This window comes from Pyxicephalus adspersus, chromosome 8 (genome assembly GCF_032062135.1).
Source record: "Pyxicephalus adspersus chromosome 8, UCB_Pads_2.0, whole genome shotgun sequence".
In the NCBI taxonomy this organism is placed as follows: Eukaryota; Metazoa; Chordata; class Amphibia; order Anura; family Pyxicephalidae; genus Pyxicephalus; species Pyxicephalus adspersus.
The window spans coordinates 27,857,100-27,872,874 of record NC_092865.1 but is presented as its reverse complement, the minus strand read 5'-3'; the positions used below and the strand labels follow the sequence as shown (position 1 = coordinate 27,872,874).

The following is a 15,775-nucleotide window of genomic DNA, read 5'->3' as shown; positions in this document are numbered from 1 at the left end:
CAGTGAGACCACTTGCTTTTCATGGGACCACAAAAAGATAAAGACTAGTGTATGGGACCATATTAGGGTGTGATTTTCCACTGTTCTAGGACTTCTGGAGAAACATTAGTGAGAAATGCAAGAAGCACATGTCTCAGGTGAGCCCACACCTGAGCCCTAGACCTTAATAGTCTATTGGAACAAGTAGTGTAACCCCACATGAGGGGAAAAGTTTTCTGCTAGATTTGGCCATATTCTGGGATAACTTTGGGACATATTAGTTTGAAGAACTCACTCTAAGCTCTTCCAGGGAGCAGGTAAAATTTACTAATGGGGTACCCCAAAAGTCAGAAGTTCATGTAATTCTCCTACACTTTGTCAAGGAGAATGAACTACTGTGCCGAGTTGTCCAGCTTGTCATTCCACAGACACACTGTATGTGGCACTTTCCCACCTCCGGTTTGTAGGAGCCCATTAGCACCCCTCCCTATGATAGAGGTACCTTTGGAAAATACTTCCATAAATCGAGTGGGACTGCTGGTCAAGTCAGCCAGTGGTCACCAGCATATTCTCATGGTATTCAGTTATGCCAAATGGTATCTGAAGGCAATGTATGGCAAAGATTGGGGTTGCCTGCTGCCTTATCCTATGTCTGCCATGCCTCCATGTGTTTTTTTCCTTTTGAGTTAATGTATGGCTGACATTTGCATGGCTTCTTGGACATTGCCAGAGAAACTTGTGAACCAAAGGCACCTCCTTACAGAAGTAGAAAAATAGAACATTACATAAGAGCAGGAAAGAATAGAGAAGGTTACGACCTTTTTAGGCCTACTTGCAAAAGGCCCAACGATCCTAAGATAACAGTAGTTATCATAGTTACTATTAAAATGGTACCCAAGAAGTAACCCTGTTATTTAATTGTCAAAGACCGAATTTTCTGTGGGCTGTATATACTCTTTTTTTTTTTTTTAAAAAAAAGCCCAGAAGGTTAATGCTTAATTTCAGTTTGAACAGATATTCAGGCCTTTATTATTAAACAGGATTTATATAGCGCCAACATATTACACAGCTCTGTACATTAATTCTATGAGCTCTAGAATGATGCTTTAATTTAAAGACTAGCACAGATACTTGTAGGTAGTACAAAAACAATGGTTGTGATGGGTGTCCATGACGTTGGTGGTTTTGTTAAGTTTGTGAAGCAATTAGACATCCTATTATATTTTAGCTGTCATAAAAATCATTACATTTAGTACCACAAACCTTTATATCCTTCCTCCCATTATTCATTTTTCCTATGCTTTCATTTCAAGCTCAACCTTGAACTCCTCAAAACTGTGTGTCAGATCACTTTAATACTTAGGATAGGTAAATTATTAACATTAATAACAAAAATTGTATTTTTTACCATTCACCTTTATTTCAACAATAAATCCTATGAAAAATAAGTTATCCTACATTTACAAACACATAAAAATATTACCCAATATTATAAAGACAAATATAATTCATATATTATATAAATAATCCCCTTGATTGTCACTGTATAAAAGTAATCATTGAATATGACAGTAAGAACAGTCAGCATCCACACAAACAAAATCCAGCAAAAATAAACATTATTCCTTAGTTAAGTGCGTTTTCTCAATATTTAAAAAAAAACATCTCTCAAACAAACAACATTCTTTAGTTCTAAATGATTCAAAGGCAGTAACATTCATATTAAGTATGGTGTGATATATTGCCATATTGTAGCAATGGAAATGGAAAATCGGATCTGCTTCTTGAAAGATACAATTATGTTCTTTAAATCTCCTTTGCAAAATTTACAAGTTTCTATGCCTTGGTTTATGTACCTGAGATAAATGTAATTTATTTGGGCTTGGTATAATTTATAATACATTTATAATATTATTCAGCTAAACATTCCAGTAATTAAGCAGTGCCTATTTTTTTGTTGTTTAATCGAAGTGTAAGCCCTACTTAGATTTTTTTATTCCTATGTTTACTGTGAATATTTCAAAGGCAAGATAAGTAGATTAATCAACGGAGGGCATTGGCATGAACATATTCACAAGCTAGATCTGTGGCAGTTAACTATGCCTATCCAGTGTCACCCCAATTGATCCCCAACCATTGGAATTAGTATGTGGCTCTTGAGTGAACAGATGCAGTTAAAGAATGGAGGTCCTTTCCGAGTCACATAGTTTGATGACATGATATATGCTTTTAAAAAAAGGAACAACCTTCCTAGTAATAAGTAGAAAGTTGTTTTTCACTAGTCTTTCCCATATGAAGCATTTTTCTGCTATATAATGATGAGTTCAGCTGAACTAACACCATACACTTACACAAGCTATGAATTTGTTGTTGCAATAGTAAATTTTTTTGATTGTGCACATACAATATTGTTTTGTTTAAATAAAAAGCAAGTGCAACCATGTTCACAGGGTCAGTCCACAAATATGTCTTTAGGCATTGCCCAGTAAGCAAAATCATCTACTGATTTTTCATCTATATGTTGGGGGTTACATAAGTATTTTCCCAATAAAGTTTTTAGCTCTTATTTTGCCCACTTTGTTGTTTTTGGTGCTCCCGTGGTGTTTTCTTTATAAAGCATAACCTACAAATTACAATTTGATATTGCAATTCCTGTTGGAACTAATAATGTTGCAAAATACACACTGAATGGAAAAATCATTTCACAATCAAATTGTAATTCGTTTGACCAGCCTAATACAAAGTTAATTTTGCATTTTTTGGAACTCCCACAGAGGTCTTAATACTGGAGTCCTTGAGACACAGAAAGTACAGTTAGGAGGTTTACCATGTATCTGCTAAAACAGTAAAGACTTTGGGTGGACTGATCCTTTAATAATACCTGCAAAAAGGCTGCCAACAAAAATCTCAGATTTCAAAACCTAGTGATAGTGTATTTTCCTACTGGTTGTCAGGAAACTCTAACCTGCTAAACGAGTAAAAATAATTTAAAATAAGAAAACCTGGAGCATTCCAGCTGCATGAACTTTGCTCTGGAGGCATGTAAATCTGCAATATATAAACATTCCTGCAGGCAGCTTTCCAGTAAATTAAGTAAAAAAATAATGAATAACAGGTCATATAGAACTGGCGTGTGTAGCAAACATAACAAATCTCAAATGTATTCAAGGCAATATTTTTAAGACCTTTACATAAAAAGAAAAGCCATTGCAACCATACAGAATTCAGAGTTCAATGCTAGGAAATGGTTGCTGAGGCTTAGAACTAATCATAGCAATATATTATACACCTATATTATTTAGAAACAGGCATTTATTGTACCACATTATTTCTGTACCGAACCCTTTCATCATATCATACTTTGTACCATTGGTAGTGTTTTCCGGTAGTGCTTTCAAGTCGCATTATATTATTTTTACAGGTATAATTACAATTCTAATTTGTAGAAAATTATTATAATATTGTGCTAGGCTTTCTAGTACTACATTTCTCAAATCCTTGAAGTCCATCTGAATATATACATATTACTATTATTCTTTATAAAAATAAGTTGTGTAGTGTTGAAACATATATCACAAAAGGAATGCATGATACTTTTCACAAATTAAAAACAAGAGTAGCCAAAATTGACTAGGAAAAAACAATAAAACCTAAATGTTTCATAGAAACTAGGATTGTCCTACACTACTCAGAGTCTTTCACCTCTGGAATAGTGGGTAGTGTGCAGTCACATTTAGCAGTAGTTATTGCAGACAATAATCTCAGAACTGGCATTTAGAAATCATGGAGTGGCTCTGTCTCCTTTGTCTTATTTTCTTTCTTCTTTCTACACACGCACAGGGTCACCAAAAGAATTATAATGACTATGACGAGGACCAGGGACGCAACTACAGCAACCAGAATAGTAAGATCGAGCTCTGTAAAGAGAACACAAAAACAAGGGTTAGGGTGTCAATGTTACAACATACTGGATCACATAAGCATGCATTAGGTATACTATATAGATATATGTATCCTTAAAGATACATATCATATGACATGAAACTTTTCCACCAAAGCTCTCTGTTAGTAGTTTAGGAGGCCACTACCCTGTAGCAGTTAAAAGTTTGTCTTAAAATAGTAGCAACTTTTACATTAGCTCATCCAGTTTCCCAAAAATCAATGATGTCAGGGATGAAAGAGGCTATAATAGTCAAGTGACTTACATCAAACAAATCTTGGTTCTGCACATAAAAAGTGTTCAGTTTCTGAATATTTGGCATCATGCCTTACTACATACATTATATACTAAATTGATTTTAAGCTCCTTCGGTTGGCTATTGGGCGGCCTACCTTACAGATTTAAAAAATGTTTTTGGGTATTAAAACATTTTAAATTGTATTGTTATGAATGCTGCTACATATCTTACTAGGTTTTTTTACTCTGTTCAAATGCAGATCACTTTTAGGTCATTTAGGATCCTAAGTAGCTTTTTACCACCTATTGTTATCTATATCTTGGAATTTGTCATCAGATCAACTGGTACCATACTGTAGACTTGTTGGCTAATGTTGTATATTGCAGATTACTGCAAATATATCACTGATTCAGTACGACTTTTATATACCTGCCTATAATCAGTCTAACCTTTCCATTTATGGGTTGTTCTGCAAAAGGTAGGTCCTACTGATAACCTATTAGATTATGAATGGTTGAAAAAAATTAATGTTCTTTTTAAAAAGGACCAAATGTGTTAGCCAATGTATTTCTTCCTATACTAATTATTTCTGCAAATCAGAATTTGGCCAGACACAAGGGGGTTTGATGCACTAAAGGAGGAGGTATAGCTAACTTTTAATTAAAGTTCACTTGAATAGGTGCACAGAGAGAAATTTTGTTCAGTTCGCTCAACCAAGTGAAAATGTTACTGTTAATTTCCCCAGAACATTATAGTTTCACCTTATTTACTCAGTAAATTAAAAACTCCTTTTGCTAAGAGAACATCTTCTTCTTCCGTACATCAACACTATTGTAGTATTAATCCATCTACCTGTTGCCAGGATCATGGGGATACATCTACATTTATTCTGAATTCTGTGTCTGTCATAGTTGACAATAACAGCTATTCAATGTTATCAACAATATACCTTCAATGTTTACTGCCTTATACAGTATGATTGTCATAAGCACATCAATTTAAAAAAAAATGCAAAAATTGCAAACTACATCACTTTAACCTCTAAAGCCAATGCAGGAACCGCTGAACTCTGGTCATTGCTGCTGTTAATGATTAGTAATGATCACCACTTTAACAAGTCTATTATTCAGAAAAAGTCACAACACATCAACCAGCAATGTGTTGGTAAAGGGAGACAGTGAAATAAGAAGCCCCAGTTTATGAGAACAGTGGCGAGTCTGTAAGTAAGTGCCTTTGTCTTATTGACCTGTTTTGCCGTGGGAAGGGACTGCAAAGCATTAATGAAAGCATTATGCAAGAGAACCCATTTCCCACATGTCTTATGAAGTCATTCTAGAGGAGTCAACTTACACAGAAGTACAAATATACAGTGGAGGCTGCAAAACCCCTGGCAGCTGTAAAGTAAAAGTATTTTCAGAGGCATGGTCTATAATATATACACCTACACATTGAACATATAGACATGATAAAACAGCTCAACAAAAAGAAACATTGACATTGTTTTGTAATAGAAACATTTCTAAAAAAAAAAGTTAATACGTGAATTGTCCATCATTACTGATCCATTTATTTATTCACATTACTGGGTATCACAATGTATTTTTTTTTTTCAGAACTTTGGTTATACCAATAACATTACGTTTCTTAAGTTTTTACCTTGTGATATAGTTAATGATGATTAAGGGGTTAAGGTTTTGAGGTTATAGGGGTTTTCCATCTGCACAAAATGTAGAATATAATTTTAAGCCTTCCCCTCATCTTTTTATTATTTTAACTGAGGTCACCCCTTATTACTCAAGCAAAATTATGAAAGGTTGCCTCCCATACCTATCTTTACTTCTTTTTACAACAGAATAACATTAAAGGGTATTTACACCCCAAAACAAACATAGTACTTTGTGAGCTACCATTTCTTGATGTGGTTTTTGCAACATTTACTCCTGGTGATCCTGCCAATAACACACTTCCTATATCTTTCTGTGTACACTTTGATTGTGTCTATACGGGCATTTATGGTTGTCACACCGGACAGACTTCTGACATTACATAGTGGGTTGATGGGATTAGTAGTGTATACAAGAAGGATATGGTTCTTTGTGCAATCCTTTAGGGACCAAGGAAATGACAAGGACACTGAAGTTCTGGCAAGAGTTTTTTTTTACCATCTATTGAAGTCACCACATCTAGGGACTGGCAACATACAATATAATACATTTTTGGTTTTAGGTGAAGATACACTTAGAGGCCTAAAGCATGCTACATTCATGAAGATGAAGTTACATTTATTTTGCTCTGTTTTCAGAAAATGAATACAAATGTAAAATGTTTTACAACCAGATCTTTTAAAAAGATATATTGCCCCTAAAAGAAAACAAAATGCTTGGAAGCAGGCAGTCTGATGTTGGAGTACCTACCACTGCCTACAGATGAGGTGCATTTTTCATCAGAGTCTTGGCTAGAACGCTCTGTTTTGCGAGAAGGAATGGTTGCACGCACAAAAAAGCAATAGCCCTCCCCTTTGGATGTGCTGATTACAATTTCATTGGTTGAAGAATATGCTTCTTTCTGCAGACAGCAAAAAAAAAAAAAAATAGAGTAAGTTCACAATATTTCTGAAACACAATTTGTACTAATTTTGTGAATGAGGTACAGTTAAAATAAAAAATAAATAAATAAATAAATATATATATATATATATATATGGGCACCTTCATCTGCCAATAAATATGTATTTCTTTCAATCCAGTCCCAAGACAAAGGCAAAGACAATATGGTGACCATAGATTTCTTTACTGCAGTCGTAGTGGACTGTGAAGAAGTCTGAGGAGCTTATCCTATGACTCTTTGCTCCTGTTCTAGTTACCAGGAGTTCAGGCTTTAGGTTTGGGCACCTTTGCACAGCACTAAGTTCCCTAGCCCTATTTCACTCATATGGAAATATGGAAACATTATTGTCCAAAAATAAAAAAAATAAAAATTACAGAGATGACAAAAACAGATCCTCAGGAATAGTTACCCTGCCTGTGCTGTCGGCCTTCCTGTAGAAAAGCGTGTACCGAAAATCTGTTCCAAATATGTCCCGAACAGTCTTAATGGTCTTATTTTCAAATCTGTAGGGTGATATGGGATCTTTAATAACAATTTTCAGTTGAGTGTGGCCTTCATTGAAGTCGTAACTTTCAAAAGATGGTCTTCCAATGATTGCTAAAAAAAAAGATCAGAAAAACACTTTATAATAAACAGAAATTATGGTAAGAAAAGACATTGTTTGTGGAGATGCATTCACAAACATATAATACTTCTTTATATTTCAGTGCATGGGAGTCCCTTCTAAATTCAAGGTGAGGTTTTAAACATCAGAGTATTTGATTTGTATTTGTGTCCATCCAGTTCTTTACAGCTCTGGTAGACACAAAGAACTGGATTTATCAAATCTCTCCAAGGCTGGAAAGGATACACTTTCATTAGTGAAGCTGGGTGATTCAGCAAACATGGAAAATATTTCTTCAAAGTCATTACCTATTTGCTAGCAAATGTTTTGAATCCTGGACCAGATCCATTCAAGATTTTGCACTGACTACACAATTGTATTAAATGGTGGTGTAATTATATCTGCTAGGCGTTCTTCTTTAAGGTGCGTATGTCCTTAGAGAATAATGCTGACGTCTACTGCCCATATCTTTTTAATAGAACATTAGTTACATGGTTGTCAGGATGACTACAGTCTTCAGTTCTTTCCAAGTGACTGACCTGGAAAAAGTAAGACAGGAATTCCAACACTTACAGAAAGTTTTCTTCAGAAAGTTTTGGGTCTGTGCCTTATTTTTATAATAGTCAGAGAATCAGGAAACCAGCTAATGTATCCATCTCTGTATGACTTCAGTGCTTTATAAATCACTGACCTGCAACAAGCATGCATATAACTTCTGTTTGCTGCAACTGCTTGCTAGATGTTTTTTTTCTGGTGGCGGAGAAGGGGTCAGGGAACAAAGCTGTGTTCACAATGTCTTGGTGTGATAATACTGTCAATGCATCCCACTGCAAGCATAACTGCACCTGATTCTTTTATGAGAGCTACAGCGCATTGTGGCTTGCTGCAGTATAGATATACTGCCTTACTGCTTTGGGGTGCCATCCAAGATAAATTGTGGGTTCCTTTAACAATAAATGTATTCCCCCTTACAAAGTACATACATTTGGATCTCATAAGTCTTTATTATTCAGTCAGTCCTAGTATTAGTAGAATGTAAGGAATGTTACATACTTTGTTCATAGGGTTTAAAGCTCGGGCCATCCGCATAGGGAAACTCTTCAGTAAGAATTTCATCCGAGCGAACTTCTGAAATAATTCGGACATCATAAGTGGCATTCACATCTTTTAGCAGATCTGTGACATCACATTCTGTTTTATTTATATAGTTACACTTCCTTTTCCAAATACCGTCAAATTGGCTGCAAGAAGAAAGCAAATGATATTTTACACATGTGTAATCAACAATTTAGTTATAACTGCACTATAGTTATATTTACAACTAGTGTTATATTACCTTCCCCCTATTCAGCAATAAATCTCTCACTAGATTTGCACTTTTCTGCTTGTTCAAAAGTACTCTGCACTCTCCAGTAATTCCTAAAGAGCTTCCAAACACAAGACCATACTTTAAAACTCCATGGGAATAAATGACCTCCCCAGGGAAGTCAGGAATGGCTGACAACACTGCTTGGGATTTCAGTTCAGCAGGCAGTGTGGTCAGCTTACTAGAGGAAGTTAGGTGCTCATTGGATTAATTGCAGGGCCACCAACTATTTCTTTGTTCTTGCAACATTTTATTATTAAACTGAATTATATATTATTTCATTAAAATTCAAATTGAATAGCCCATAGGTATAGGTAACCTTGGTTTTTATGTAGCTAAAATAATAAATAAACAGGTCTATTCTCAGTTGTAAAAAATAAAAATAAAAAATACAAGCAGACAATCTCTAGCTGGTTATATGATCATTGCCAAGGGAATTGATTTTAAAGTTTTGCTGGGGCAGCATTCCAGGTAGTAGGAAAAATAGTAGCTCTGTTTGATCAAATATTCTTTCCATTAGGAGAAACCACATAATTAATGATCACATGAGCCAACAGAGGGTATATGAATCATGTTTCTACTGAAAAAGCAAATCTTTTGGATTTAAATACCCTTCCCCCAGTCCCTTTTTATTTGCATAAATACTTTAACTGAAACGCCTTCACTGCCCAAATAGTAGCAGCTCCCAGATATGTTTCTTTACACTCCAAGCAAAGCAAATATTTCTGTGCATGCAGGAACAAGAAAAGCATTGCACCGGTCACACCTATGCCAATAGCCTTGTTATCAGCACATCTGTCTGTACATACATCATTAGAGAAAAAAATGTTCCATGGCCCGGCTCTGCAAAGAGCATTGCACAACATTTCTTAGAAATCACACAAATTTTTCTCCTTTTTTTTCCATCTGCAAGTTTTTTAAAAAAAAGAATCAATCATTAAGGTGTAATTAACTTTAATTGCACATTGAGGCACAATAAAGGTCGGATGATAAGATGAGTGAGCTGTTGTAATGTGTAATTTATTACAATGATCATAAAATAATCTTTGAAGGAATTTAGGTGGAGAGCCTATTCTGAACAGAGGCGAATCATTCAAATTCATGTTCTATTAAATCTTCCCAGGCACCTCCAAACTCTCAATGGACATAACAATTTATATTTAATTGACTTCCTTTGGAAGTGTGGGCTACAGGAAATAGCTTATTGTATGATTCATAGGAAATGCTGCAAGCTATATCTATAACATCACAGCTGTCAAATACATTGTACTAAAAAAGTGTAGCATAGATTTAAAGGCTTAGATCCTCTATCCTTTGGAACTTTTGAGACTTGACTTAGGAGTACTGCTTTAGCAAGCACTGGATCTCCTAATTTTCATATCGTGGAAGTTCATTAGAAGATGATCATAAGAAAAGCAGTACAAATGCCGCACAAATGCTCATCAAGTCATAAATAATCTTACATGGATGGACAAAATAATACAATTCCTTATAAAACATACATGTTTCAGGGTTTTAGTACTTGTATTGATCTGTTACACTGGTGGTTAGATGAGTGATTCTCCCAAAGGCTGTGTGTAGGAGCCATCCTCTTTAAAGCTACAAATTTTGGAAACCCTCTTGAAATGTGTTTGATCTTTTATTCTATTCTAAAGAGATTTCATTCAAATCCCCTCTGCACTCCATGGGGGCAACCACAAAATACGATGCACATGTTTCCATCATATGATTGTACTCACTGTACAATTTGGGAAGTACTGTTAGAAGGGTCACTAGGGTGTACAATTAATGCTTGGGGCCCAGTAATTCCTGATGGTGGCCCTACATGGCAGACAACAGAATCAGACTGCTGCAGTTGCACGATGTACAAAACTCTTGTACTTACTTTCTTATTTCAACTGTGTAGGTAAAATTGGTAGGTTTGCCATCCCACTCTAGAATCGTTTTAAAATTAGTAGATTTCCATGTTATGTTCTTTGCTGTAGGAAAGTTTATTTCTGTAAAAAAAAATATATATAGATAAGGTTTTTTAATGCAATAGAAACAAGCAAGGCAGATAGCTTGATATATAGAAGAACAAGGTAATCTCACAAAAGTAAAACAGCCATTGCAATAAAATTTAGAAGTCAGTTTCAGGCTTTGGGGTACCAGAATTGTAGCATGTTGCAGTTTAAATTGAATTCTAGGTCCAAGTAAACACATACAGTTGACATTCAAAAATCCAGCAACCTCCAAACCTGATAAGTGCCGGATATTTGAAAATTCTGGATTTTTAAAGGTTACACACTGGCCAGCCTTCCTCTTGCAGCACCGCGGACATCTGGCACAGTTCCTGGGAGCAGGCAGCAGGGTCCTCTCAACGTGTATTTAGTGTAGCAAGCAAAACAGCTTTTTCTGCAGAACAGTGCCATGAAAACATCAGTGGCCAAACAGTGTACTGCAGTCCCTGTAGTGAAAATGTGATCCGAAAATCATGCAGGAATCTGAAGGAACCAGATTTTTGATTGTCAACTATATAAATGAATAGTATATATGGAGACTCTTCTACCTGCACCGGGACTGTATGTGTGTCTACAGCCTAAGCCTATATGAACTTGACCATACAAACTCTGTTGTATAACAAAGTACAGACATTTCTATATCTTACAGTGCAATAATGGTATTATTAATAAGTATGCTAAATATAATTACAGCATTAGTATTTAAAGTCTTTAGATGGTAACATATGAAATAATATTAGTAAATATGTCCATTGATATTTAAATAGGAACATATCAGTGCTATTGTGTAACATCCTAGTGTATGATATTCTTTCAGAAAGCTAGTTTAAAAAGCAGAAGGAAATGCTACGTCCAACTTCTATGTTGCTGGGTAAAGTACTATGAAATTAATATTACTTTTTTCTAGGTATAGGGTGCTTTTGTTCCCCCATTGCTTAATCTCCCATGACCATGTCTATAGCTGTATGGCCAGATTTACAGCAAAGTATTTACAGAGATTTATGTTCTACTTAAAAAGTAAGCCTAAAGTCCTTATTAGAAAAATATTTGCACAATTTGTGTTCTTAGGATAAACAACATTAAGTATAACAAATAAAAAATATTTTCTTTTTTTTTTATATGATGTAAATATATCCTCTGTGTATTCTGTAATAGTAAAATCTTCAACATAGAAGCAAATTGGAAACTTTTTTAACTTCACAACAGTGTATTGAAATCTGTGTACTAGTATTTACTGCATATGTCTTTTTATCTACATATTTGTATTTACATATAATCTTGATGCTGCTGGTGTTTGATTACTGGTTATTACAGGAGTAAGGAATAAGGAAACAATGAATAGAATCTGAAATTCTAAAATTTGCCAAAAACTGTTTCTTAAATTCAATGAAAAAACAGCAGCTTTGTGAGAACAAGGAATAATCATTGCATGGTACTTGTGCTGAGCTGTAAATGAATACTAGTTTTTGTTGGTTTATGGACAATTAGTGGATATTTGATAGGTGGTATAAGTAGTCATTGTGAAAGTAAACCTGTCCTAATCCTCAGCAATTCACAGTATACAAAGAAAGAAATGAAAATCAGGAGGTGACCTTCCATGAGAACTATAAACCAAAGCAATTTAAACTGAACACAAATCTGAAACCAAACAAAGTTGAACCCTTCTAGGGCTGGTCATTCACAAGTCTATTTTTCTGATTTAATCAAACAATCCATTCTTTTTATCAAATTGACCACAAGATCCCACCTACTAGATTGTAAGCTCTTCGGGGCAGGGTCCTCTCCTCCTCCTGTCTCACTGTCTGTATTAATTTGTCATTTGCAACCCCTGTATAATGTACAGCGCGGTGTAATATGTTGGCGCTATATAAATTCTGTTTAATAATAATAATAATAAAAATAAAGATGGCTTTGAGTTTTGTATTCTGATCTCACAGGTTTTTGGGACTTTTGTTCAGTTTTCTCTTTGACTGACCTGTGTATGGGGACCTTTCCTTGTATTTACTGCATTGTTGGACTGTGCATGGATTGTGGTGTATAGTAGCAAGAAATAAATGACTTCTAATTGATTTTATTGAAGTAGTTTCAGGAATCACTAGCATTATCATCCATGCATGGCAATCATATGAAGGGCCCTTTCATACCTACTTTAGTTGTAGAAATGCATGTTCCACAACTTGATTTATAGTACCATGGGCCCCCAAAGAAGTAAAAAAAAAAATCACTTCTTTTTTATTTTTTTGCAATGTGCTGTAAGGCATTTGCTTTCTGAAAATGCTTTGGGTTACCATTCAAAATATAGGCAAATGATGGTGCAAATAGGCCTTGATAGTTGGTTATGGAGAGGAGAAGGGTGTGTTTTGTCTTTCACCATTGATTTTTTAGGAAGTAGCGACTGTTCACAAAGCAATCAGTTCACTGAGTTTGGTAAAAAAAAAAGGTTGAAAAGGAGTTTAAATACCTAATCATTTGCAAGAGAACTTAGTTCTGTGCATGTGATTTGCTATTAAAGGCTGCACCTTGTTTACTAAGCTCAGTGAACATTAACCTTGTTCAGTGAACATATAACATCATAGCCTCATGTTGAATTGTATAGGCCTGTGACGGACTGAAAGGAGAAACAATTCTGTAACCGAAGGATATCATACAAACATATATTTCACTATTGAGTTTAGGATCACTCTGACCTTTGGACTATTGCATCATTGTATGTCTATAGTATATTCAGCCTTATTGGGCCCTTGTTCTCATACACAGGTGAAGACCAATAATCTGCCTATTACAGCTTTTTTAATATTGAACACAGAAAGTTCTTTAAATGGGCTTTGTGCCACAAATCTCCAAAAACATTGTCTCCCTTCTACATCTAGCACACATGTTATTTCAATTACAATTCCCATAGATCACAGTGAACTAAATCTGGCCATCCGGTTGGGAAAACTTTGATTGTTATACATGTTCCAGGCTACATACATGTGTTTAACATTAAAGGAACCCTAGTGTGTTCCTGCTCTGTATATAATGTTTCACAATACTCCTGTGATCTGCTGCAACACTTGACATGCCTCTCATAGCTTCCTGTACATTGATCTTAAGGTATGCAGCTGTAATTAACTCTCCATAACCTCTTCTATTTAAGTTCCTTGTGACCTCTGCCATTACAGGCATCATGTGCTACAACAGAGCTTTCTAATAATTTATATGCTCTGATGATAAGTGGCACATTGTTTCTATGCCACAATCCATATACATAATACTGGAGCAAATAACAATAGTAGATAACGCTAAAGAATAGTTTAAAACATCATTAGAAAGGTTCTAAGTAAAGGTAATGCCTTTAGCATTTATAGGCACATAAAGTATATAAATGTATAAAAACCACAGAACATTATATATATTGTATTTCTTTGCTGCACAGTTTAAAGTTTTATATTACATCCTCATTTAATACATTTATGAATGAAATTACAAAACCTCATTGACATCATTCATACCAGACCATGTTTCACATTAGAAATTATTACTTTTTATATATGGGTGGATATAATTAATATATATAATTAGAAGTGCTAGGCAACACAGCTTACACTCTAGGGTTGTTTTTACCATAATATCTCCATATGGGTCTATATGAGGGCAGGTTACATGGGTGTATGTAATTTAATAAATCACGCCTGGGGCTGGCATGATGAATGACATTATCTGACACCTTCTCATGGTGTTTAGTGAACATTTTAAAATGTTTCTGCACAGCTTATCACAATACAAACACAAAAATTGCAGACTTTATGATTGAGCCCCAGAGCTTCTTGTCATGTTTCAATCATACTTAACCTACGAAATATTAAACACAATAAGGATTATGTGTTTGGAAGAATTTTTAAATGTCCCTAGAAAAACTGTGCCAATATGAATTTACCATCCAGCAGATCTGCTACCATTTAAATCCCCCAGCAGTTCTGGGTTATACTTCTGTCCTATGAGCTTACTGTGCAGAATGATAATAAATAACTAATTTACAATATTATTATAGATATTTTATTTCCCATTCCAAAATCCAGCAACTATTTCATTATTGTTTTATAAAGCCCACAAGACCCAAATCACTCCATCCAAGCTTTTAAAAGACATAAAAAATTGTATTTTTATAACTCAGTGCTGTTACCACATATAAGGATATAATTCATAATTGCGTTTCCTTTTTTTTTATTTAACATGAGAATTCCTGGGTCTGGAAACAAACTATAACAATGTCAGAGGTGTCTGATCAGTAGCAGCAAGATTTGAATAAAAGGGGATTGAGCACCCCCGGCTGTATCATAGTTTGCCCCAACCCCCACAGTATTAGCAATAAATAAAGGGGTCCCTTAAGGATATCTAACACATTCCAGAGATTACTTTCAAGCATTTGCTGATATACAGAAATATTGATGTAGTATTGTAAATATATTGTAACATTGATCAGAGGAAGCACAGAGGTTGTATCAATGATCAGAGATGTTAGCAGTCTTACCTTGGGCTGGGGTCCCCTGCCAGCAGAAGACAGCACATAGTAGTATAAGAAAATGGAGGTAAAACATCCTGTGCATGAATCCAGCCATAGCCTGCTTGTATAATGTCAGTGTATAATCCCAGGAAGACTCAGGACAATGTGACCACTCTGCTATTCTCCTGAGAGCTGTTTGTGTGAACTGATGAAATGCTGGAGCCTCCCAGTATATATAGAGAAGCACAATGCAAGGACTAAGCACAGAATGTAGGTAAGAGGGAGGGGAAAGCCGACCTGACTCACCCCCTCTGCTATGGCGTGTCCTACACTTGGTGCACCCTAGAGGGCGCTATGTGCTCTTCTGTAACATTTAACATGTGGATTGCACTCCAATCCTGAAATATATCTTCTGATAACTCTCATCTGTCTCATGTTGGATCCAAGTTCCTCTAACTCTTCTTGAGTTGTATCACTTAATTACACCTCTATACAAAATACTATAAATAAAAAAAGGTTATTTTACAGTATTTTTATTATTATTATTATTATTAA

At 35.1% G+C, this 15,775-nt stretch overlaps 1 protein-coding gene across 2 annotated transcripts; it reads right to left on the bottom strand.

Annotated features, from left to right (window-relative positions):
* Positions 1–2,962: 2,962 nt before the first annotated feature.
* Positions 2,963–15,463, bottom strand: F3 (coagulation factor III, tissue factor). 2 transcript variants are annotated; one of them, XM_072419850.1, is made up of 7 exons: positions 15,248–15,463; positions 10,620–10,731; positions 8,422–8,609; positions 7,174–7,361; positions 6,572–6,722; positions 5,508–5,551; positions 2,963–3,896 (listed from the first exon to the last, which is right to left on the bottom strand). In XM_072419850.1, exons 1-7 carry the CDS (start codon positions 15,333–15,335, stop codon positions 3,867–3,869), a joined length of 801 nt encoding a protein of 266 aa, XP_072275951.1. In that variant the 5' UTR covers positions 15,336–15,463; the 3' UTR covers positions 2,963–3,866. The 2 variants fall into 2 exon arrangements, with proteins under 2 accessions (XP_072275951.1, XP_072275950.1); XM_072419849.1 differs by lacking the exon at positions 5,508–5,551 and having other exon boundaries at positions 15,248–15,458.
* Positions 15,464–15,775: the final 312 nt, after the last annotated feature.